Here is a 25,187-nt window from a genome sequence, read left to right on the forward strand (position 1 = left end):
AGTTTGTTCAGGCTGAGTCTGAATAAACAGCCTCAGGAGGGACTGGGGTCTGGACTCAGCCTTAGAGATGGGGTCAGGAGTTCAGACATGCAGGGGGGAAGCTCGGAGTAGAGCCGCTGCTCTTCACATCAAGAGAAGCCGGCTGAGATGGATCAGGTGTTTGATCTTGATGCCATTGGTGCCTCACTGTAGAGGTCTACAAGGCACATTCAACTGGGAGGAGACCTCAGGGTAGACACAGAGCTTGCTGGGGGTGGGATTTTAGCGTCCATTTGGCCTGGAAATGCCTTTGAATCCCCCAAGAGAAGGTGGAAAATGTCGCCGGAGAGAAATATACGTCTGGATCTACTGGATGGATGTATGGATGTATTGATGTATGGATGGACAGATGGATGGATGGATGGATGGATGGATGATGGTTGGATGATGGATGGATGGATGGATGGATGGATGGATGGATGATGGTTGGATGATGGATGGATGGATGGATGGATGGATGGATGATGGATGGATGATGGATGGATGGATGGATGGATGGATGGATGATGGATGGATGATGGATGGATGGATGGATGATGGATGGATGATGAATGGATGGATGGATGGATGGATGGATGGATGATGGTTGGATGATGGATGGATGGATGGATGGATGGATGGATGATGGATGGATGATGGATGGATGGATGGATGGATGGATGGATGGATGGATGATGGATGGATGGATGGATGGATGGATGGATGGATGATGGATGGATGGATGGATGGATGGATGGATGGATGGATGGATGATGGATGGCTGGATGGATGGATGATGGATGGCTGGATGGATGGATGATGGATGGATGGATGGATGGATGGATGGATGGATGATGGATGGATGGATGGATGGATGATGGATGGATGATGGATGGATGGATGGATGGATGGATGATGGATGGATGGATGGATGGATGGGTGATGGATGGATGGATGATGGATGGATGATGGATGGATGGATGGATGGATGGATGATGGATGGATGGATGGATGGATGATGGATGGATGATGGATGGATGGATGGATGGAAGTTTAGAAGCTCAGTTTTAAACAGGAATTTATGCTGACCAACAATTATGTCCAACACAAATTCTCTAAAAATTCAAAGAAACCTTCAATTCAATGAAAATTCTTAAATATACTTTTAAAGTTTTCCATTGAAAGTACCCAAACATTTTCATTAGCATTCCTACTGAAACTTTATCTTAAAGCCCTAACATTCCAATGAAAATGTCCCTCAAAATTCCGTGTCAGTTCCTGATTTTTTTCCCCTCAAAAAATCCCCAAAATCTTGAAGTAAATTCTCAAAAATGTACAAATAGATTTTCTAAGGAGACATGAAAATGATGGCAAATTCCTCCCAAAATCCAATTTCCCTGAAATTTTCATTAAAATTCTGGAAGTTTCAGAGGACCCTTCTGCAAAATTCCTTATCAGATTTCCAAAATTAACAAATACACTTTCAAAGTATGCTGGTAAATGTAACAAAAAAAACACCCCAAAAAAATACTTTCCCAAACTTAGATGAAAATGCATGAAGATTTCCAAACAAATTTCCCCCCAAATCCTAAATTTCATAAAAATGCTGAAAAATGTCACAGCCAAAAAACTTTCAATGAAACTCACCAAAATTGTCACACAGATCCCAAAACTTCCATGTAAATATTTTAAAATTTCCAAAGTATGCTCCCAAAAATATCAATGAACATGTCACAGCACATCCTCCCAGTATTTTGAGTAAATAACTTTAACCCTGAGGATGTTCCAGACAATCATCAAACAGTTGAATAGTTAAAATCATGCGTTTGTTGTCAGACAGCTTAAATGTACTCATGTATATGCAGGGTCTTTGGAGGTTCATGCACACAAGACTATACAACTAAAAAGAAAAAATCTAGTGTCTTTTCTTCTTTGCGCTCAGAGTGAAACCCATGTTTCTGACATTTTGTGCAATCTAACTCAAATCTGAATGCAGCACATTTCATCCACATGGCGTGTGAAGTAGATGCAGCAGGAGCGAGTGCTCCTGCTGGGGGTTTTGGCAGGTGTGAGAGGTCTGAGGGTTGATTCAGGGATCACTTTAGGATCAGACCGATTATCAGTCTGCTCCAAATATACCAGAGTGAAGGACGACACAAGGACTGAGCAGCTAGCTCTGTAAAGATCAACCAAGAGGTGCAAGAAAACCACAACCACAGACGGCTGAGTCTTTACGTGTCGGGATCACAGACACGTAGATTTATGGTGCCTATAGTTCCTGTACATATCACGGTCCTGGTCCCTGCTGTCATCCAGACTCCCTGCAGAGCTGAGCGAGCAGAGGACCAGCTGTCCCAGAGCTAACAGTCTGACTATTATTTAAGATTTAACAGCATCTTACTGTGTTTAGCTGCTTAGTGTGGTTTGCCATCACAGCGGGCTGTAACACAGAGACACAGATGACAACACAGATAAACTCTGTGGTCAAACTGCATGTTTAAAGACACAGAGGTCTGTTCAGTGATGGGCTGCTGGCTCATGTTTCCTCCTTATCTTATCATCTGTATCTTCTCATATGTTCTCATTTGTGTTGGCATGCATGCAGGACAGGAAGTATCAGTGCTGTCACTACCTGGAGATGATACTGTTGGCTCTCTGTCTCCCTGATTTCTGACTAGCCACTGTCAATTCTCTTTCAGATAAAGGCATCAAAAACAAAATTATCTTAAAAAAATAGAGGAGAGAAGACGGTACAAAAATGGAATGTTGCATCTTTCCAACAGTTGTGAAGATGCTCAGACAGAGGAATCATCTTCCAGTTTGTCTTCTTCTATCTTCTTACCTTCATTAAGGCGATTTGTGTCTCATCTTTGGTCATCAGAGGGTGGACCCCCTCCCTCTAAGGGACCCCCCTCTCTGCCTTATCCATCTGCTAGATTTCAGAAACTGAGCTATTAAAGGGTTTAGACAAACAGGTTTAAATTTACAAAGTGATTACTTTAAAATAAGAGTTACACTCAGTGCTGATGAAGTAAAGAAGAAGGCAGAGTCTGCAGTCAGACACAAGTCAACAAAAACTTTAGATTACTGTGGAAATTCAATCTTCTTCACTAAAGTGTGCAGCATATTTTCAGGAAAGCTTCTTATTACTACTTCAAAATAAATAAAGGATGGACAGAAGGTCTGTTAACCCTCAGACATCACTGGGACATTTTTGTCCATTTGGACAAATGTTTCTGCTTCCTCTTCTCACCACTGTTTCACCAAAGTTTCTTTCTAGGTAAATTTTCCAATTCAAAGTTTTAATTGCTGTGATAGTTCAGGGGAACACTGAAACAAATTAACCACCCTTTAAAGCCATTAAGGACAAAAATGTCCACTTCCAAAACACTGCTATAAAAACTTAACAGATTCATTTTTTTCTGCTTTTTTTTTCATAAATCTCTTAAACAGCTTCAGCTGTGCTCAAAACTACCAAACATTTAATCATTTTCAGGATTTTAACCCTTTAAATGCCAGTTTGATTACTTAAAGTCAATGTTATTTTTTATGAAACAAAGTGAAAAAATGTGAAATCTTCCTTCAACCAAATGTTGGATTGCTGGGACATTATTTCTAAGCTTGGACGTGTCTATGATTAGCCAAAATACTAACTTTGATGCATTTTTAGTTTTTGTGTAGCATCAGAGTTGAAATTTACTACCCTATACAGCCATTAAGGACAAAAATGTCCACTTCCAAAAACAGCAATAAAAATAGTATACATTAATATTTTTTCTGCTTTTTTTGGTCAGATCTTTTGATCAACTTCAATTCTAACCAAAACAATCAAATAATGAATAATTTTCATGATTTTAACCCTTTAAATGCCAGTTAGATTACAGGATGGTTATATATTTTCTAATAAAAAGCAAAAAAAAAAAAAAAAGAATCTGTTAAGTTTTTATAGCAGTGTTTTGGAAGTGGACATTGTTGTCCTTAATGGCTTTAAAGGGCAGTAAATTTGTTTCAGTGTTCCCCTGACCTGAGACCAATGTATTTTTGATTTAACTTAGTATCTTGGATCAGACATGTCTGACAAAACAAACTGAGTTAGAATCAGTGGACCTCCTACCTTCATAGACAGACAATTAGACTTACAATAAGATATTGATAGACTTATATGTCTATCATGTTATGTTATCTATAACAGTCCATGCCATGTACGCCATCTATGGGTCAGGCCAAACATAGAGCAGTCTATAAAATTTAAAAAGTGCAAAAAATACGCGATAAGAAAAAGCTCACAGTAATAAATTAAAATAAAATAAAAATAGAGATATGGCAGGGAGGACTCGCTGCATTTAAAAATAATATCAAATTTTAAAATAAAGATTATGATGTTCGTTCTTTGGTGCCAAAATGTCTTTCAGGACTGATTTTACAATACCCTAACTTCACTTGAACACAACACTACCAGTAGACGGCATTACGCGATGACGTTACCCCTGTCGTCATCACGGCATACGTACGTACGCTCTTGCTGCTGTGCTGTGCTAGCTAGGCGGCTAGTTTGTGTACCGCTGATCGCCTCCTCCTGTTGTTGCCTGAGGGATTTTTTGTAGATATTTCCCGTGAACTTCTCCGGATAACCGCCAACCCTCCTCGGGGCTTTTCAGCGACCGCGTCGAGCCGCCGTCATGGCTCTGCAAGGCCCGGAGGAGCTGGGGGAGCAGGTCGAGGAGCCGGAGGATCTGGACGACCAGGACGCTAGTAGCATCTCCCCGGCGGAGGAGATAACTCTTCCCCCCGGGCCCGGAGGCGACGACGAGCCGGAGGAGGCTCTTTTACTACCCTGGGACCGCTTCTCTACCTGGCTGCACTGCATCTGCGTGGTGGGCTTTGACCTGGAGCTGGGTCAGGCTGTGGAGGTGAGGCAGAGATGTCCCGTGGGGGCGGCTATGATATGTAAACTCCTCTTCATTGTAGCTAAAAATGCTGAAGTTAGCAGTTATGGGTGGCCCCGACTAGTTCCTGGAATGAGGTCAAAAACATTTTGACCAAGGAGTTAGTTTCTGTCTTCGTTTAGTTTCCCTTTGGCCCGACAGAGCTGACATGTTTGGATCTAAACACGAGCATGCTCCAGAGCAGGATAACGGAGTCTTGACTGCATGTGAGGGTTGTCAGTATTCTCGATACTTTATAATACCGGGTGTGTTTAAACGACACACAATTTAATTCTAATATACTAGTGAAAAGTATCTAAGCTCAGCTAGTGCTAGGCGAGTGTTTATTAAACATAGTAGTGAAAAGTTACAACACTGTAACCCAGTGGTTTTCACACTTGATTTCCCCAGTGCACATTAAAAATAAAGCCAAAATCTCAAGGCACACCTGGTTCATGTCCATGCTAAATAGCTGCTTTAACCTGTGTTAACCTGTGTAACTTTTTACCTCCGCCAAGGAGGTTATGTGACCGGGTGGGTTAGTTACTGAGTTATTTTGTTAGCACCATAACTCAAAAGTTGAGGACGGATTTTCATGAAATTTTCATCAAATGTCAGAAATGGCATAAAGAAGGACTGGTTAGATTTTGGGACTGATCGGGATCACCATCTGGATCCAGGATTTTATTAAAGAATTCTTTGCTATTGGGAGATAGGGCTAATGGTGGAGGTCTGCACTGTTACCACTTTACACCAGGAGATGGCGGACATGAGTAACTTCAATCCCAGCAGCATTTTGGGTGTGTTTCTATTCAAAGTTTTGGAGTTTATAGAGTTTGAAAGACGCACGCCCGGTCGAGGAGACGAGTCGGAGCGTAACAGAGAGAAAGACAGCGAATTGTAGCGAGAATACTCACAATGCTGGGAGGAATAGAGGAATATTCACCCTCTGCCATGACTTCCAGTTGTCCGATGAGACCATGGGTGAGACTGTCAGTGCATCTGTTGGCGCTGGCAGGCAATGCTTCCGCCATGACAGTCCACCCGTAGCGAAGCCAGTGCTTTGCCTCACTGTGTTTCCATGCCACTGGGGAGGGAGTGATCAGCGAATGCTGTGGGGGGCACACAGGGTGACAGATCCAGGACTTTATTAAAAGATTCTTCACTATTGGGAGATAGGGCTAATGGAGAAGGTGTGCGCTTTCTGAGTGCCTTTCTAGTATTGTTGTATAGTTGTAGTATTAACACAGGGAAATACGGTACGCTTAGACACACTTTGACTAGCCTGTGCCTTTCCACACCATTTTAGGGCCGCTGCTTTAACCTCCTGAGACCTGAGCTTTTGTTTTGAGTGCATGTTCAGCTTCTCCCACTTATTTGGGATCAGCAGGACCTGAAAATTAAAACATTGGCCTGGTCTTTGGTTGGGAATTCCTGAAAAATGTCCCTAACCAAAATCTACACAAATTCCCTAAAATTTCAAAGAAATTACCTGAAATTTCTGTGGAAAATCCTAAACATATTTCTGAAGTATTCCATAGAAAGTACCTTAAAATGTTTCAGTGTAACTTTATCATAAAGCCTAAACATCCAGTGAAAAAAAGTCCTCAAAAAAGCCACGCAAATTCCTGAAAATTTACAAAATTTCATAGCAAATTCCCCCTAAAATTTCATAGTAAATTCAATTTTTTTAATTATCAGAAATTTCATGAAAAAAGCCAACAAATTCTTTCAAATTTTCATGGAAATTTGTACGCATTTTAGGGAAATATCCCACCCCCAAAGTCCCCACAAAAATGCAAATACATTTCGTAATGTCCATGAGAAGGCTTGAAAATTTCAAAACAAGTTTTCCCAAACATCCCCAACATTTTACCATATTTCCATGAAAATACCGAAAGAAAAATCTGAAGCTAATTCCCCCAAAACTTCCAGTCAGATTTTCCAAAATATAAAATATTTTCCCTACATTTTCTATTAGAAATCTTGACAGTTTCAAGCAAATTTCCTGAAATATCCAAACGGTGTATTCCTGTTATTTAAAGCAAATTACTTTAACTTTGATGGCAATCTGGACAAACATCTCCAAAATTCTAACAGCAGAAATTATTGCAATGTTGTAGGAAAGACAAGATGTGACGTCCTCATATGTGCATGCTGGGTCTTAGGAGGTTAAAATTAAAAATGGCTCCTATCTTGAAATACAGGTTTGCGTGAGAGGGATTAATCACTGCTGTTTAAGGTGATAATAATGTGCCGTTGGGATTATACCGGATAATATTGCGACTGAGGCTGGGCAATTACTCCAAAATTTAGATGAAATGGCAATATGCCTTGCAATTTTCAAATTGCAGAAGGAATTTGTGCCAAAATACCAATTTAAGACATTTTTTGTAATAGATATTAAGGGTTTACTGATGCTGTTTTTCAGGGCCAATAATATGTTCACACCAAGCGCGAGTAAAATCATTCGCGTGTTTAAAGTCAGTGTAAAGGTGTAGATGCCAATTCGCCTTGGGCGGTGCAAATCAAGCCTCATAGCCAGAGAGGGAAAACTTTTTTTCACTTTTGTAAACCTAAAGGCCTCTGTGCAGGAATTTCTGTAAACCTTTGAAGTACAACTTAATACAGAATAATCACTGCCTTTTATGCAATTATGTAATTGCACAGCCTGACATCATGATTGCAGCTGCGATCAGATAAATAATGCAGCGCTACTATCGGCCTTAAAATGTGGTCAGACTCTTGTTCACTTTCTGAATTGCACAACGACACTGGCTATGAGTCATTACCAGTGTTTGAAAGTTGAAAACAAGAAATTATGCAATATGAGCTGCTTATAGCAGTGGTTCTCAACTGGTCGAGACTCAGGACTCTCTATCTAGGCCAGGGGTTCTCAACCTTTTCAGCCCACGACCCCCAGAATAAAGGTACCAAAGACCGGGACCCCCACTGTACCTGAAGGTGGTTGAACAGCCATGAATATTCTAGAATAGTCATGTGGAGACAAGGCCGTCCATAAAGAAGGATAAGGGGAAAGGTTTCTGGGACCGGGCCAAACTATTTTACTTAAATAATAACCTCTCTTATCAAGGAAACACAAGTATCTCTATCTATTCATGTGTAGTAAATAGCCTTCTTAAAATGAAAAGAACTTGCGTAAATTGCGTAAATTAGATAATAATGGCAAGAAATGGTAAAAAGGTGTTGAAATTGGATTTTTAAAGAGCATAAATGGATGAAAAGTGGCAAAAAAAACCAAAAATGGATTAAATTGGCAAAAAACAGGCACAAAAAGTGGTAAAAGGGGATTAAAAAGTGGCTGAAATGGCTTTTAAGTGCAAAAAAATTGGGGGAAATTAGGTGGACTGGATTGAGAAATTGAATTAAACTGGCAAAATTGGGATGACTGTGGTGAGTTGGGCAAAAAGAGGTATAAAAAGTGGTTAATAGTGGCAAGAATGAGGCAGCAATAGGCAGAAAATGGCAAGAATTGGTTTAGAAGTGACAAAAACAGGCAAAAAAAAAGTGGTGGAAAGGATATCAAATTAACAGAAGTGGGTTTCAAGTGGCAAAAATGTGCTAAAATTGGCAAAATGTGTGTTATAAAGTGATGAAAAGTGATTAAAATTTGGTAAAATTGGTGTGAAGTGGCAACAGTGTAATTTAAAAAAAACAAAAAAACATTTTTAAAGGTGCCTGGTGACTCCATCTTAGTGTCCCGTGACCCCAAATAGGGTCCCGACCCCAAGGTTGAGAACCACTAATCTAGGCAGATAGACACTTTTTTAATCCAGAGGGAAATTCTAAATACTCGTTATCTACTCTTTAATGAAGAACTGTGACTCTAACTTCTGATCATTTAAATCTGTTTGATGAAAGATCTCCCAGTCCAGACTTCAGACAGCACCAAACCCGACAAAACTAAGAGAGGACAACGAGCATGTGTAAGAGTTTTGTAGACTTTGCCACAATTTTGTTTTTTTTCCGGGCATACATGCATGACCCTCTGAAAAGGGACTGGCCACCCACTTTTGGGTCCCATCCCACTGGTGTAGAACCACCAGACCAAAGCTGTTATTTCTGTTGCCTTGTGCCGGACCAGTTTTTGATACAGGGGGGATTTTAGGATCGGACCTTTAGGGATGCCTGGCTCCTCAGTAAATTGTGACACAAGTTCTTTGGAAGTTCCCAGTCCCCTTGATAAACAATTCTTTAAATGACAAACAAGAAATATTTCCTTACTACCATAGCACAAGCCTGCTCACCGTTGATAAAGCATTTCTTAATGCTAATTTGATCATACCGTTATAACAGCGAAGTTTTGAATTCAGGGCTCATCACTCTGTAGCTGCACAAATTTAAATACTGCAAGCTAAAATCAAAATGATACTGATAAATAGGGCTGGGCGATATGGCCTAAAATTGATACCCCGATATATTTTTGCTGTATCCTGATACACGATATTTTGAAATGTCCTCTCAGCAGCTGTATTTAATTTGGCCTCAAATAACCCTAGTTTGGTGATTAAAATAGACTGTTTTATTGGATTTTTGATAAAATTGTTTGCAGAAAGGGTAAAAATCAATATAAAGTAAAATTTAGCAGTTTTATTTTTGAAAAGGACTTCATTCAATCTTTTACTAACAAATCAAAAATACATAAATCATGAAATACTCGGTATTTTACCGTGGGTGGGAAGTTCTCAAGTGTTTTCTGTGTTCTGTTTACTATTGATGACTATAAAATGATTATTTCCCTCATTAAGGGGGAAGCAAACCTACAAAACTCAACAATCCTGCATGAAGGACAAAACCCTGCAGTCTAGTCCACCATTCAGACCAAAACCCTGCAGTCTAGTCCACCATTCAGACCAAAACCCTGCAGTCTAGTCCACCATTCAGACCAAAACCCTGCTGTCTAGTCCACCATTCAGACCAAAACCCTGCAGTCTAGTCCACCATTCAGACCAAAACCCTGCAGTCTAGTCCTCCATTAAGACCAAAACCCTGCAGTCTAGTCCACCATTCAGACCAGCATCCTTCAGTCTAGTCCTCCATTCAGGCATAGCTGTGATTACATTAGTCCATTATCAGTGCTGATGAACGCTGGACCAGTTTCTGACAAGTTCATAACATGAGAGCGTCTTTAGACCTTGTTTAAGAAACTCTCCTGTGTGGTCATGGGGGGGAAAGCTCGTCTGGAGGCGGGAACATTTTAACTCCTCGTTGTCGGTGTTTTGAACTGGGGCTGAGATGAGACTCTGTAGTTGAGGAGAAGTGGATCACATTTGTCCCTGCTGGGCCGTCTTCTCTCTGACATGTACGACTCTGGGAGGGAGTTTTCAGCAAAATGCTCGCGCCCAGGCAAATCTCGTATTCTGGGTTAAGTGTCTTTATGAAATTTTTTAAATCCTGGCTTTTCAACAACACTGTGTTACTGCCGCTGTTATCTCGGAGTCATCTTGCAGCGTATTTTAACGAATACCGCGTGAGTTAGACCTCTTCCTCTTCAATGCTGCAGATCCATGCTGCCTGTTTTTCGTTGTTCGACTCTGCTAACTCCCCGTTAACTCGCCACACTGCTCTCTTTACCTTCCTCTCCCTTGCTTCTCTCAGCGCTGATACGCGCATGTGCAGAGGAGTTTTCTGGATGGCCGGGGGAGAGGGAGGGCTCTCTGCTGTGCGAGATACGTTCAGGGACAATGGGAGAAGTGAAACTCCAGTGAGAAATGCATGCCGACGGCTCAAAACGTCCACATAATTTATACTCGGATATTCGTGATATAGTCATTTTATACATTATATACATCAACTATACTCGATATTGTCCAGACCTACTGATAAATGTGTAGATACCATACCACATAATATGTGATGATAAAGTTATACCTGCACTTTTCTTAAAGCTCTTTATGTTCAAAGTAGGTTTGTGCAAATGAATCCGTTTAATATTTGTATTATTATCAGCACTGTTGTCGAACATCAACCATCTGCAAACAGAGAGGAATGAACAGTTAGCTTTAGCAAATATCTAATCAGAATTATTCTGACATCTGGCTTATAAAACTGCTGCTGCTCAAACAATAATTTCTTAAATGTTTTTCTGGTCAAACCTGGGCAGAAATGTTGGCACAGTGGGAGTCTGTCACTTGAGTGTTAGCCCTGATTTTCACAAAGGTTCATCTTTAGCACAGGAGACTGTTTTCTCTATGCTGGAGAATGAAGAAAGGCGTTTCTGTCTTGTAGTGTTTGAATCCCTCTGGAGTCTTGAAGGGTTAACAGGAAAAACACCTGCTGTTCCCACAAGAGTTGTGCGCACAGAACTTCAGAGCTGATGACCAGTTTAAACAAAATATTCTGCAGGTTTCCTGAAGTTTCTGTACAGAAATCAGATTCCTTATAGACTTTCTTTTTCTGGTTTCAGGGTTTAATGGGTTAAATACATTGCCAAATAAGGCAGTGTTAATAAAAAGTGATAAAAATGCCATTATTATCTAAAAATGCTGTTTTTTTAATAACACTAAATGTACCTGTCTGTTTTTCTTGCAGGTGATTTATCCCCATCATTCCAAACTGTCAGAGAAAGAGGTGAGTCTGACTTAATAATAAAAAACAGTAAAATTTTAATCATGATCCTGATTTTGTCTTCAAAGAAAGATCAACAGTAAATTCAAACATTTAAATGGGTTCTTAAAGCTAATATTAATATTTAATATGAGCTACGGTTAAATCAAACACATTCTCAGATTAGGACATATACTGACCCTTATTTGACTTTCACTTCCTGCATATTTTTGCTTGAGTATAAATATTGTGTGACAGTTGTAAGTATAGTTTTAAATATTCCTGGTCACATTTTTTAGCCCATTCCTGTCGTAGAAACATCAACAATTTATAAAAGTTCTTAGAAGTAATGCACATTTGTGATTGTGAAGTCCCTGTGATTGACTGGTGACCAGTCCAGGGTGTCCCCTGCCTCTCGCCCAGTTACAGCTGGGATAAGCTCCAGACCCCCTGACCTGGAACGGGATAAGTGGTTTAGAAAATGGATGGATTGATAAAAGTGATTTGAGTTAAACCAGAATAATTGTTATAATTCTGCAACTCTAATGTAATATTCATGCTGATCCTCTTATTAACAGTATCCATGAACTCTTAATAAATGTTAGAGGTGGGGGGAGTTTTGAAGTCTTCATCTGTTTGCTGTCTGTAATTAGTGTTTTATTAATTGATCACATTATTAAGAGGACTGAAACCAAGACTATTCTCTTTCAGAAAACAAGCATCTGCTACCTTTCTTTTCCTGACTCTAACTCAGGTGAGTTCCTGCCTCTGCCTCTTCAATGTTGAACATCTCTAGAACAGCGTTTTCTTCAGTTAAGTGTGATTTTAATATTATTTCTGTTTTTATGTTGCTGAACTAATAATCTTTATCATACTCTGGAAATGTAATGATAGAACTTAAATCAGTCACAGTGGGAGACTGAGGGGAAATCTTGCAATCCCATAATTCCTGGAGACTTTAGTCAAGAAAAATATATTTCTAGAACAATTATGGGGCCGCCATTTTGTTAAATATTAATTTTTGGGCTTTTCATGCCTTTATTGATAGAGGAAGACAGTGGATAGAATCAGAAACAGGGGTGAGAGATATGTGGGAAATGGTGCCACAGGCTGGACTTGTACCCGGGACGCCCGCGTATGTGGCTTACCTCAAACCACCATCTGCGCCTCATGGTGCTGCCATTGAAAGCAGGGTTTCTCAACCTTTTCAGCCGCAACCCCCAAAATAAAGGTGCCAGAGAACGGAGACCCCCACTGTACCTGAAGGTGGTTGAACACAGCTATGCACAATCAAGATTAGTCATGTGCAGACAGTGCTGGCCATATGGGGGGAAAGATGGGAGAGCTTTCTGGGGCCCAGCCAAACTGGGGGCCCATGGAGGACAGGAAAATCAGGGTCCATTGTTAAGTTAGTAAGATATCCTTACCAATATTTTCTATTTAATCTATATAATAATCACTCTTAGCTTAGAAACAGGTATCTTTTTAAGTCTTTTGTGCCATCGTATATAGTCATCTTAAAAATGTAAATCCTTTTCTTTAAAACAGATTTAAAATTTAAAAAAAAAAGTATGTCCAAAAAGGTGGTGGGAAAGGTGGTTAAATGGGATTTTAGAAGTAGCAGAAATGGCTTAGAAGTGGCATAAATTTGGTAACAGTGGCAAAAAGGGCAGAAATGGTTGAAGTGGCAAAAACAGGCACAAAAAATGGTAAAAAGGGATTAAAAAGTGGCAAAAATGGGTGAAATGGGATTTAAAGGTGGGAAAACGTGCTTTAAACTGGCAAAACAGGTTAGCTGGGGTAGATAAATAGGAAGAAATTGGCAGAAATGTATTGAACTGGTCAAAATTGGCATATCAAACAGTCAAATGTGGTTGAAATGGACAAAAATGATCGTAAAATGCGATAAAAAGGGGATGGTAGTGTCAACAATAGGTCAACAGAGGCAACTATATACAGAAAGTGGCAAGATAAGTGGCAAAACAGGCAGTAAAAAGCAGTGTAAAGGGCTTAAAATGGATAAAAATGGGTTTAGAGTGGCAAAAATGTGTTATAAAATTGGCAGAATTGTTGGTAAAAAAAAAGGATGAAAATGGGTTAAAATTTGCCAAAAATTGGTCCAAATTGTTGAAAAGTGGCAAATAATAGTAACGAAATTGGGTGAGAAAAAATCATTTCAACCCCTTCTTAGTGTTTCGTGACCCCCGATGGGGTCCCAACCCCCAGGATGCGAACCACTGATTGAAAGGACTAGCCATTAACATAAAGCTGAGCCAACGTCTATCTAGAGTTCTATTAATAACTCAGTTTCATCTTCTACTGTAAGGTTGAATTGATCGCCAAACATTGTGGAAAACTATAATTATGGTTGATTAATGCTGTGAGATAAAGTATTTAATAACATTTAAATGAGCATTTTTACTAAACAGTTCTTTTGATTAGTAGTGGTGGGTTAGAAATCTTCTCATGAATCCTTTCTGTGTGTGAGAGAAGGTTATTTTTAAGTGTAAGATATATTTTGGGGCTTTTTATGCCTTTATTTCCAGAGGAGGACAGTAGAAGTAGTAGAGTTGGAGTCAGTGAGTGGGAGACATGAGGGAAAGGCTGGACTTAAAGACCAGCTGCCCGTGTAGCAAAAGTTTACCTTTTAATTTAGAATAAACTCATAACCAACATAGAAAATAACAAGACTCCTAGAAGTTTACTCCTCTGTCCTCAGCAGCTGAACACAGAAGCTCAGATCTCATCATAACACATGAACATAAAGAGCATGGTCAGTTAAGTTTAAATCACTCAAAGACCATTCCTGATCCTTCACACTAAAGCAGAGACTTTCAGCCTCACATGAGGGAAATAAAGGCTCACAGAATCATCCCTTTCCACCAAGAGGACTCACAACAGGATGATTCAAAAATGGAGACTAAATACAGTTAGAGAATTACACTACAGATCACTGGGAGAAGTCAAGTCTCACTGAGAGCTCAGCAGTAAGGCACAGACACATCTAACGGTGTTTCACTGTTCTGATGTGAGTAAGGTGGACACATCTGCCCTACTCATGAGAAAAAGCAGGTAATTACTTAACAAATGCTTGCTATTATTTATCATCTTTTTATTTTCAAATTATACAAAATGCCCAAATGTAAAATAAATGCTGACAGTAAGAAATTACTGTCCTCAGTCCTGTAGATTTACTGGAATGATGCCAATAAACACACATTTGAAGCTGCTTTTCAAAACTCGTTTTTCCAAAACGACTCATAAGTCACATTACTCTCATGCTGGCTGTGCATTTCTCCATTGTGCTGCGTTTGTCATATAATTGTTGATGTAGCCATGCAGGCTTGGAGTGATGTATGTGCAGACCAGCAGGGACCGGGTTGGGGGGGGCAAGCATGCTTCAGCACGGTATGGGACAACCGGCCCTGTTGTGAGTGGATCCTGAGTGACTTTTATTGATGTCTAACTTGATCCTGTTGTAAAAGTAGAGTAGGAATTGGTTACACCAATCAAACACCTCGGTGGAACTGCAGGTGTGTGTGTATCTGCAGGTGTGTGTGTATCTGCAGGTGTGTGTGTATCTGCAGTTGTGTGTGTGTGGTTGATAATGAGTCAGCTCGTGGTTGAGCAGAAGAACCTGCTGGTCTCAGGATGATGACAGGATTAGGACACAATATGTACAGAGCTGCTATATTTATACTGAAGGCATGTGTCCAGGAGAGAGCGAGTCCTTTCTCTGTCGATCTGCAGCGCTCTATCTCTCTGTTTCCCATAATTCAGCCTAAAATTTAGCTTCATCTTTCCCCTCTTTAATGATGTAGTTATGGTGAAATCTGATGTATAAGCTGCACTTTTGATAGCCATGTTTTCATCCTAAAAGTTTGCTGCTGCTTTTCTACTAGGATGACATGAGTCTGGGTTTTGTTTCAGTCTTTGTTTATTTTTTACTTAACTCAAAGGTCAGGAGTTCTTCAGTTTAGAAAAGGTCCTAGTATGGTCCACCTCCACCATGTGTGCCTTAGCCACAGTCTGAATGTCGGGATGTAATGAACATAAGACACCCTGCATCTGATCTAGTTTGTTTTTTCTGAATGAAATTATAATGCATGTATAAGAAAAAAATGACATTGCAAAATCAGTTTTTCTTAGATCATGCAGCCCTGTTTGAGGAGTATGGTGTGGACTGTCCCATGTGAGTGCGATGTCCTGTTTCATGCTGGGTGGTCCTACATGAGACATGATATCATGAAGTCCTGAGCTTAGAAAAGTGTGTATATGTGTGTGTGTCCTCTGGAGTGAATGCCTTTACGTGTGAGTTGAGCTTTACTGTGTGTTTGTGTGTTATCTTACGTTCTTCATTATGTCACTCCTCTAGTGCGCCGACTCTGAGAACATTTGGAGGTCAGGTTGAGGTTAAGGTCCAGTCATCAGGCACTTCCTGTTTCCTCTTTTTTCTTTTTCCTCCTCCTGTTTGTTCAAGAATCTAGGAAACCTGGGAGACAGAGACAAATACATGTACTTGATACATGTAAAACTTATAGTCTACTATAACATATTTTAAACACTTTATAGTGTTAGAATTACGATAAAAACGCACACCAGCTTCGCTCTAAAGGGGTCCCAGAATGCGCTCTGTCTTCTAGCACACGTGCATTCTGGGACAGCCGGTGGCATGAACCTGGAAGTGCCTTTTCAGAGCATTTCTCTGAACAAGATGTTGGTTTTCTGTTTAGTAAGTACGCCTAATGAGGTGCCGTTTTTATTGACAAGTCCTCAAATCAAAACATAAAGTAAACTGCCGAGCTGGGCAGTGCTGGTCTGCACTCATCCTACTGTGTGGTTGTTTAGGTTGAGAGCCCCCTGGTGGCAGAATTTGAGGGTGCTTTCACATTAGGGGCCCAGTCCCGGATCCGAGTGCACTTGAGCCCAAAGTCCGGTTCGTTTTGGTAGTGTGAATGCAAACAAACCACGCCCGGGCACCGGGCCCCAGCTGACTTGGGGAGGTGGTCTCGAGTGCAATTCAAGTGGACTTTGGCACGGTTCAGATGAGATGTGAATGCAACCGCGCTCGGATACGGGACAGAGCGTCGTATCAGCTTTATGACACCATCATAAAAGCGAAACTTCTTTCCACAGCGCGGTAGTTTGTTCACATTTTTCCTCAATAAAGGGCGGAAATCATCAGAATCCAGACAATAAACAGTCTGTTGTGACTCACCTTACAGATGAACATAAGTTGGAGTCAGTGAGAGGAGGTGCAAAGGCAATTAAAGTCTCCTGTCACCTCAAAAACCGCTGTATCTGCACAGCGCGAGCCCATTTAATCCTCTGAGCTGTAGTAGATGTGCAGATACAAAGAGCAACGTTGCTGGCATCTTAAAAGTGATTTTAAATCCTCCAAGGCTGCAGGATGGACTTTTTGCCGGGTCACAATCTTCGCTCAGGTCATGACCCCAGTGGTTGCCATAGTAGCTTCTTCTTCTCTCTCCTCCTTGTTAGGGTTGTAAACCAGCTACGTGCATAACGCCACCTGCTGTTTCAAATTGAGTAGGGGTTCCGGGCACAGTTCGATGTTGCTAGTGTGAAAGAAGGCCAGCGGGGGGAAGGGGGAGGGGGAGGAACCGCAACTGGGCCTAATGTGAAAGCGCCCTAACAAACTGTGTGTTTCCCCTCCTGAGACCCTCTGTGCACGCACGAGGACATTGTTACATTGGACTTTCCTACAAGATAGTATTAAATTCTGCTATAAGGATTTCAGGGATAATGGTCCTGAATTTCTTTGGAAGTTTAAGAAATTTGCTTTGAATTTCTGAAGAATTTGCTTTGTACATTTTAGGAATTTTCTTGAATTTTTTGAGAATATGTTTGTAAATTTTAAAGAGTTTGATTTAGGTTTTTTGAAAGGGGGCTGTGTGCTTTAAACTTTTTCAGTACTTTCTTGGGAATTCAAGAAATTAATTGTTAATTTTTGGGAGTTTAATTGGAGATTTGGGTAGGGAAATTTCCTCTGAAATTTTCCTGTATTTTTATGGATTTTTTATGGAGTTTGTTTGGATTTTGGTGGAATATGTTTGGAAATTTTCCATGGAATTTGGGAGGGAATTTATTTGTAAATTTTGTGAGTTTGATTAGAAATTTGTGGGAATTTGCTTGAAATTTTTCAGGTATTGTCATGGAATTTTTTAGTGAATTTTTTATGTAAATCTAAAGGCTTCTTTTAGAAAACCTGACTGAAATGTTTGGGTAATATTTAAGGACATATTGCAGGATTGTAAAAGCGATTTTTGAATTCAGAATTTTTTTAATAAAGTCTTAGAAATTTAAGGGAATTTTTTATCACAAAAAATAATCTTAGGGAATCCAGGGAGATTTTTATGTTTTCGAAATGTTCTGTTATTTTAAATGGAATTTTTCCAGGGTCTCCGGACCTTTAAGTGAAAATTTAGTTCATGCCTGGCCTTAACTACGTCTTGTGGTCCATAATCTTTGAATGACTGACTCCATTTCATACTGACTGAAGGGCCCCCTACCAACAGGTTGACACAGTCAAAATGAATAAAAACTAAAGCGTTTAGAATCTATATTTTGTGTTTTACAGTAAGATAAGCCTGTCGTCTTCATATGCAGACATAATTTTTTGTTGAAAACTCTCTCCCTGTTCAAAGACAGGGCTAAGGTTTTATACTGATCCGGTCTTACTGATTCCTTTAAAAAGACGGAGAAACTAAAAATGCATTCCAGACAAAAGTTCAGGCCTCCGTAGGTTAATCCAGAGCAGCTTGAACTTTTCAGGTGAACTCCAGTTCTGCATAAGGAAGCAGCAAAATGATCAGTCAAAGCAGCTGAGGGGATTTGGTAGCTTGTGTGCACTGTTTTTAAAAAGATCTTGACTAAGTTTGCCTGTGTCTTATTTAAAGAAAATAACTTCTTAGTAAGATTGTTGCTTCAGTACTCTCCGTCTCAACATTTTTCCTGATTCCTCTTCTTTAGATATTTGATCCTCTCAATAAAACTCAGCTGTGAAAATGCAAACAAGGACTCTTCTCTTCAGCTTGGCTGCTGTAAATCACCAGGTCTGACTCCCATGACAGGAATTATAAATAATTACATAGAAATAGTCAAACTTCTCTCTGAATGTCTGGGTTCCTTTGTGGCTCACATAGAGACGTCAGACTGCCTCATGACTGTTCTGAACTCTTCATCCGTAATATGTTTACAGAAATGTTTGATGATTGCTGTCATTAATGTTGTAACAGAAATGAAGCTCCTGAATTCTGCAGATAAAATCTAAAACATAAAATGAGTTGGTCAGGCCTAAACAGAATCCTCTTTCTTTGCTCTATAAAGATAGAAAAAAGTGTGTTACCCTCCCCCTCTGTTGTGCTTCTAGGTTGTCTTGGCGACACCCAGTTCTGCTTCCGCTTCCGTCAGGGCTCAAACAGGAAGTCGTCCCTCGGCTGCTTCCTTGAAAACACAGACCGTGATGCTCCGCCCTGTCTGAAGGTGGGGGCTCATCTCCACACACACACATAATAATCTCCTGATTCTCATGTATAAACCTGTACTTTGATTTCTGTGTGCTGCAGAGAGACCCGGGACATTACTACGGTTACGTGTACTTCCGTCAGGTTCGAGACAAATCCCTCAAGAGAGGATACTTCCAGAAGGTTGGTATTAATCCATGCATCAATGAGACACAATTCATATATCATCTCTTTATCTTTTAGTCCTGCAAGTTTGAAAAAAGTCATTTGTGCAGATGTTTGGACATTAATTAACCTTAATCCTCTAATCTGGTAAAATTTGCAAAATATTTGAGGTTCCTTCCTCACATATGTGATGTTCTTTCTTCTTTATATTCTTTCATTTTCAGCTCTTGAGTGCATAAAACAAGAAATTTAAAAGCCTATTACGCTAATACACTTCTGATCTGACTTGTGTGATAAAAATATTAAATAGCTGGAGACAAGAATTAATATTTAATAGAGTGTAACTCAGCAGTTTAAGGGTCACAAATGCAAAAATCACTTTTTCGGGCTTTTCTAACAAAATTTGTGCCTCTGGCGTGTCCACAATCTCCCCAAGAATCAGAAAAATCCACCCCACCGATCTCTTTCTGCACCTTTAAGAAAATGTGAGCTGAAACCAGCCGTTCTCAGATTTTCCCCTCATGATGTCATTTTGGGAGTTAGCCCTGCCCCCAGGTTTGGTTGGCCCTCCCAGCTTGGAAGAAAGTTCTGCCCTCCTTTCCTGATCCACATCCATTTCCTGAGAGGGGCGGAGTTAGACATTTAAAGCCACAGACACAGAAACAGCTCGTTCTGAGCAAGGCTGAAACAGAGGGGTTTTCAGACTTATAAAAATCTAATACTGGAGTGTTTTTTTCAGCATCAAACTTCACAGTCATGTTTTGGGGACCTCTGAGACTGATATAAACTTTTCTTAAAGGGGTAAAATATGTGACCTTTAAATTTAACAGAAAAGTTATCTGGACAAATATTAACATGACCTTATTTTTTTAATAAAAATGATAATGATACTTATTCTGCCTTTTTATTCCTGTCTCCACAGTCTCTGGTCCTGATCAGTAAGCTGCCTTACGTGACCTTCTTCCACTCCCTGCTGAAGATCATGGCTCCAGAATATTTTGAGAAACAGGAGCCGTGTTTGGAGGCCGGTCAGTCTGATCACCCAACGCTATGATCGTTTGACAAAAATTGTTATATTCAAACATAGAAACTAGAAGAGCATGTCCCTGTAGCTAAAGATGATGTAACCGTCTGTATATTTTGATCAAACACGCCAAACCAGAGCAAAATTAAAAAGCAACGTAACTTCATAGAGTAGAGATACAACTAAAGGAACATTTCAACTTTTTTCTCTTTATTTTTTTTATGTTGCTCTCCTTATCTGTAGGGTTTTATTGTTGCATTTCCTCTCTCTCTGTTCTTCCCAACTCCTCAGTTTCTATATTTAGCCCGAGTATGGACAAGCATGATTAAGCTTGTCTGATTGATGTCGCTAATATTTGTTGTTTCTGATCAACAGCGTGTAATGACATAGACCGCTGGCCGACGCCCCATCCTGGACGAATCCTCACGCTGCCTATAATGGGTGTGGTCATCAAGGTAAAAACGCATGCATGCACAAAAGCACACTGACGCATGAACACACTGAATAGTGGAGATCAGTTTTACAATCGTCACAGCAGCTAAAGCAAAGAGAACATTAATGTTTGCTATGAGCAGGCGCTGCCCTCACACTGGAACAACTATTAGGTTAGACCTGGGGTTCTCAGCCTTTTCAGCCTGTGACCCCCAGAATAAAGGTGCCAGAGGACCTGGACCCCCACTGTACCTGAAGGTGGCTGAACACAAATATGCACATTCTAGAACAGTCACGTGCAGACAAGGCCGCCCGTAAGGCGGGAAAAATGGGAGAGCTGTCTCCCATTTACCTGAATAATAAACACTCTTATCAAAGAAACACATTTTTATTCATTTGTGTACTAAGTAGCCCTCTATAAAATGTAAATCCTTTTTGTTAGAAACAGAATTAGAATATGTTAAAAATAGCTAAAATGGGTAAATAATGGCAAAAATGGTGGGAGAGGTGGTGAAATTAGATTTTAAAGGTAGCAGAAATGGGATAGAAATGCCAAAAATTAGATAAAAGTGGCAATAAAATAACCAAAAATGGCAAAAATGGGTTAAAGTGGCAAAACTGTGCATATTAAATGGTAAAGGGGGATTCAAAAGTGGCTGAAATGGTGTTTAAGTGGTAAAAATAGGTGGAAATTTGGTGAAATGGGATGAAAATTAATATAAATTGGCAAAAAAGTGTTCGTAGTGGCAGAAACGGTCAGAAACTGGCAAAAAATGGGCATATCAAATTGTGACTTACGGCTTAAAAAATGTCAGAAGGGGTTAATAGTTGCGATAATGTGTCAACAGAGGCAACAATAGGCAGAGAGTGACAAGATTTGGTTTAGAAGTGGCAAAAAAAAGCGGCAGAAAGGGTTTAAAATGGACAAAACATGGGTTTTTAATTGCAAAAATGTGTTAAAATAGGCAACATTGGTGGGGAAAAGTGATAAAAATGGATTAAAACTAGGCAAAATTGGTATAAATTGGCAACAGTGTCATTCAAGAATGGTCTTGGTTTTTTAAGGCATCTGGAGACCCCCTCTCAGTGTCTCGCAACCCCCAATGGGGTCCCAACCCCAATGTTGAGAACCCCTGGGTTATATCATGTCAAATTAAAAGCTGGACTTGATACGTTTTAGCTCATTTGATATTAGAAGTCAAGTTCACTGAATTCAGACTAAAACACTTAGATAAAGAGGTTTTGAATCAATTTATGACCCAAACTGGACTAGATGAACTGAGCATGCTCCACAGTTTCCACACCGGGTTTGACCTGGAAGCTGAGCTCTAGCTATAGCTGATATCACCAGAATCTAGAGCAGTGCTTTGTAAAGTTTCTTTTTTTTTATATACCAATGCACACCTAAGATCAAGCAAAATAATATCATGGCATACCATATTCATATCCATGCAAAGTAACGGCTGTAGAGCATGAGGAAGTACCTTCCATTGTTGTTTGGTTGTAGTAGGGTGTAGTTAGACAGATTCCCAAGGCCCACCTAGATTTGCCGCTGCACTGTTTGAGAACCACTGATCTGAAGGGATAAGGTGTGTTATATTCGTGCCAAAAGTAAAGTGCAGAAAATAGAGCTGTGACGTTTATACTGTTTGGGATATGACCACCTTTTTTGTTGGCTAAGTTGTTAGAAAAGTCAATCAGAAATTAGTCCAGTAGTAAGAGGCTAAAAGTGGGCATATGACCATTTTTAAAGCCTAGGTACACCAGTAATCTACTGGTTTTGTCAGTGTGCCCCATGTGCAGAGGCTGTAGTCCTCGAAGGCTACGTTCTGATCTTTCCTCAGATCTGATTATGTTGTTTGCCTGTTCACACTGCAGTCTGCTTCTAAAAGATCAGATATGTATCTGATTCAGAACCGCATACGAAAGTGGCCTGAATCTGATTCGAAAAGGTCAGATCCGATGTGACTTGCACTGTTCACACTGTCGGAAAAACATCAGATACGAGTCACGTGTGAGTGAAAAAATCAGATTCAGGTCACTTTTAAGTCTATTGTGAATGTAGCCAAAGTTGAGCGCCCGGGTTCAGATCCAGCCTGTGGATCTTCTGTCGCTCTCGGCTCTCTTTCTTTCTCCAGTTTCCAACTTAGATCATTTTCCTAACTGAATAAAGGCTTTAAAAGCCCAGAAATACATGTTTAAAAACGTTTAAAAGGCTCAAATGTGAAATGTTTGCCTTTAGTATCTCGAGGATTTTACATCTGTAAGAACAGGTGTGAAATCCTCTGTTCTATTTCTGTCAGCTTTAAGTCTGAAATAGCTAAAACTTCATGCCTTGGTCCAGCTGAGTTTTCCAGCTTATTCCCCTGCAGCTACAGTTATATACAGGCCTCTGTTACATATGACTCAACACCAGTAGCAGCTACAGTGAGTCTGACAGTTTGGAAAGAAGCTCCAGAATCCTACCTTTCTAAACACTTCATGTTTGTGTTTATGCTCCCAATGGTCCAAACTCGGTGTTCACTTTATTTGGATATTCCTGGATTATAATTATACCTGGATTCTAAAGGGTTAACCCCAGTTTGCTCCAGCTGATTCGCCAGTGCCGTATAAATGTGTATGGATGTGTTTGTATGGGATCATACAGATGGCCAACTCTCCATAGCAACCTCTGCTATAAGTGGACGAATGTGTGAATGAATGGGTGGGTGTGGCCTACGGCGTAAAAGCGCTTTGACGACTAGAAAATCGCTCTACAAGCTAAAGTCCATTTAACTTTTACATCTCAGGGATAAGACCCAAGAAAACATATAATGCAATAAAAACTTGAATGTCATATTATTTTTAAAAGTACTTGTGATGTGAATGAAATAAATTGACAGAGCAGTTTTTTTGTTAAAGGTAATAAAAGTCGTCTTTCTGCTGCAGGTTCGAATCCCGACCTGTTACGATAAACCAGGAACCTCACAGCTCGTCCAGTCCACACAGGTGATTCTTGTTTTTGTGTTACTTTAACCCCTTAAGACCCTGCATGCACATATGTGGACATCACATTTTTGCTCTTTTACAGCATAATAATTATTTCTGCTACTAGAATTTTTTAAATATTTGTCCAGAATTTTTGTTGATGTTTAGGTAATTTGCTTGAAATGTTGGGATAATTTGCTCTTTAGATATTTTCGGGGAATTTAGTTGGAAGTTATAACGTTTTTTTTCTTAGAAATGTAGAGCATATGATTGTATGGAGGGTTTCACTGGAAAAACAGCCTTTTTGGCACTTTAATGAGCATTTGGGAAATTAATTCATAAATTCTGAGAATTGGATTGGCAATTTGGGGGGTTGTCCTTTGAAATTTTCATGGATTTTCAGGGAATTTGTCTGGATGTTTTGGTCATTTTCTTTTAATTAAAAAAAAAAAAATCCTAACAATTTGCTAAGAAATTTTAGGGTAAATTGTTTTTTAACTTTGGGAAATTTGCTTCAAAACTTTAAGGAATTTACATGATATTTTAGTAAAATATTTATTGGAATGTGTAGGCTTTATGATACATTTTTGCTAAAAAAAAAACAAAAACAAAATTAGGACTATTCAGAGAAATTTTGGGATACTCTTTTTGGTGTTCTTTAAAAATATATTTAAGAATTTTCTTTTTTTTTTTTTTTGATTTAGAGAATTTGTTTGGCTTTTGTAAAGGAACATTTTCAAGCAATTCCTGTTCAAAGATGGCTGATATTTAAAGTTATCAGGTCTTAGTTATCTCAGATAAGTGGGGGAAACTAAAAAGGATTTTCAAACAAAAACTCAGGTCTCTGGAGGTTAAATATTCGGTGTTGATTTGTTTTTGAACATTTATTTAGTGTTTAATTTCAGCTGAAATTCAGAGATTGTGTTTATGTGTTTCAGACTGACAGTCAGGTATCCATCGTGCTCCCAACCATCCATGAAGTCGACCTTTTCAGGTGAGACCTTCAGGTTCTAGTTTACGCTCAATAATACATGGGCTTATCACACACTCTACTGCCACCTGCTGGTCAGTTTTGATACTACTGCTGTTTCTTCCTTACACAGTTGTTCCCATATTTTTCTGCTGGCCCATTTTTTGTAGATGAAAACATTTTTCGCCCTTTTAGTAGTTGTGATGTCTGGTGTAGATTCATTGGTTGCCTTAACTTTTAATAATAACAAGATCAAAATTTCAATTTCAGCTGAAATTGCATGGGGATGCTGAGAGCTGAATTGTGGAAGAACTGCTGAAAATAGCATAAAAATAGCATAAAATAGCATGAAAGCAGCTAAAAGGGGACAAAAATAGCTGAAAGTAGCCCAAAAAAGCTGAAAATAGCTTAAGAATAGCTGAAAGTAGCCCAAAGAAGCTGAAAATAGCTTAAGAATAGCTGAAAGTAGCCTAAAGAAGCTGAAAATAGCTTAAGAATAGCTGAAAGTAGCCTTAGAATAGCTGAAAATAGCCTTAAAGTAGCTGAAATTGCATTCAGTAGCTAAAAAAAACATAGAAATAGCTTAAAATAGCATGGAAATAGCTGAAAATAAATAAAAGCTGAAGAGTGTTATA

At 39.6% G+C, this 25,187-nt stretch overlaps 1 protein-coding gene across 1 annotated transcript in view; it reads left to right on the forward strand.

Annotated features, from left to right (window-relative positions):
• The first annotated feature begins 4,542 nt into the window (after window positions 1–4,542).
• dennd6aa (DENN/MADD domain containing 6Aa) overlaps window positions 4,543–25,187 on the forward strand; it is a 30,899-nt gene continuing 10,254 nt past the window's right edge. The window contains exons 1-9 of the mRNA XM_041778436.1: window positions 4,543–4,928; window positions 11,496–11,534; window positions 12,222–12,264; window positions 18,901–19,013; window positions 19,097–19,177; window positions 20,082–20,187; window positions 20,559–20,638; window positions 23,544–23,603; window positions 24,521–24,576. Coding sequence (XP_041634370.1) covers window positions 4,698–4,928; window positions 11,496–11,534; window positions 12,222–12,264; window positions 18,901–19,013; window positions 19,097–19,177; window positions 20,082–20,187; window positions 20,559–20,638; window positions 23,544–23,603; window positions 24,521–24,576 — 809 coding nt within the window. The 5' untranslated portion in view covers window positions 4,543–4,697. The remainder of the gene's footprint in view (window positions 4,929–11,495; window positions 11,535–12,221; window positions 12,265–18,900; window positions 19,014–19,096; window positions 19,178–20,081; window positions 20,188–20,558; window positions 20,639–23,543; window positions 23,604–24,520; window positions 24,577–25,187) is intronic.

The sequence above is a fragment of the Cheilinus undulatus genome, linkage group 3 (genome assembly GCF_018320785.1).
Source record: "Cheilinus undulatus linkage group 3, ASM1832078v1, whole genome shotgun sequence".
NCBI classification, from domain to species: Eukaryota; Metazoa; Chordata; class Actinopteri; order Labriformes; family Labridae; genus Cheilinus; species Cheilinus undulatus.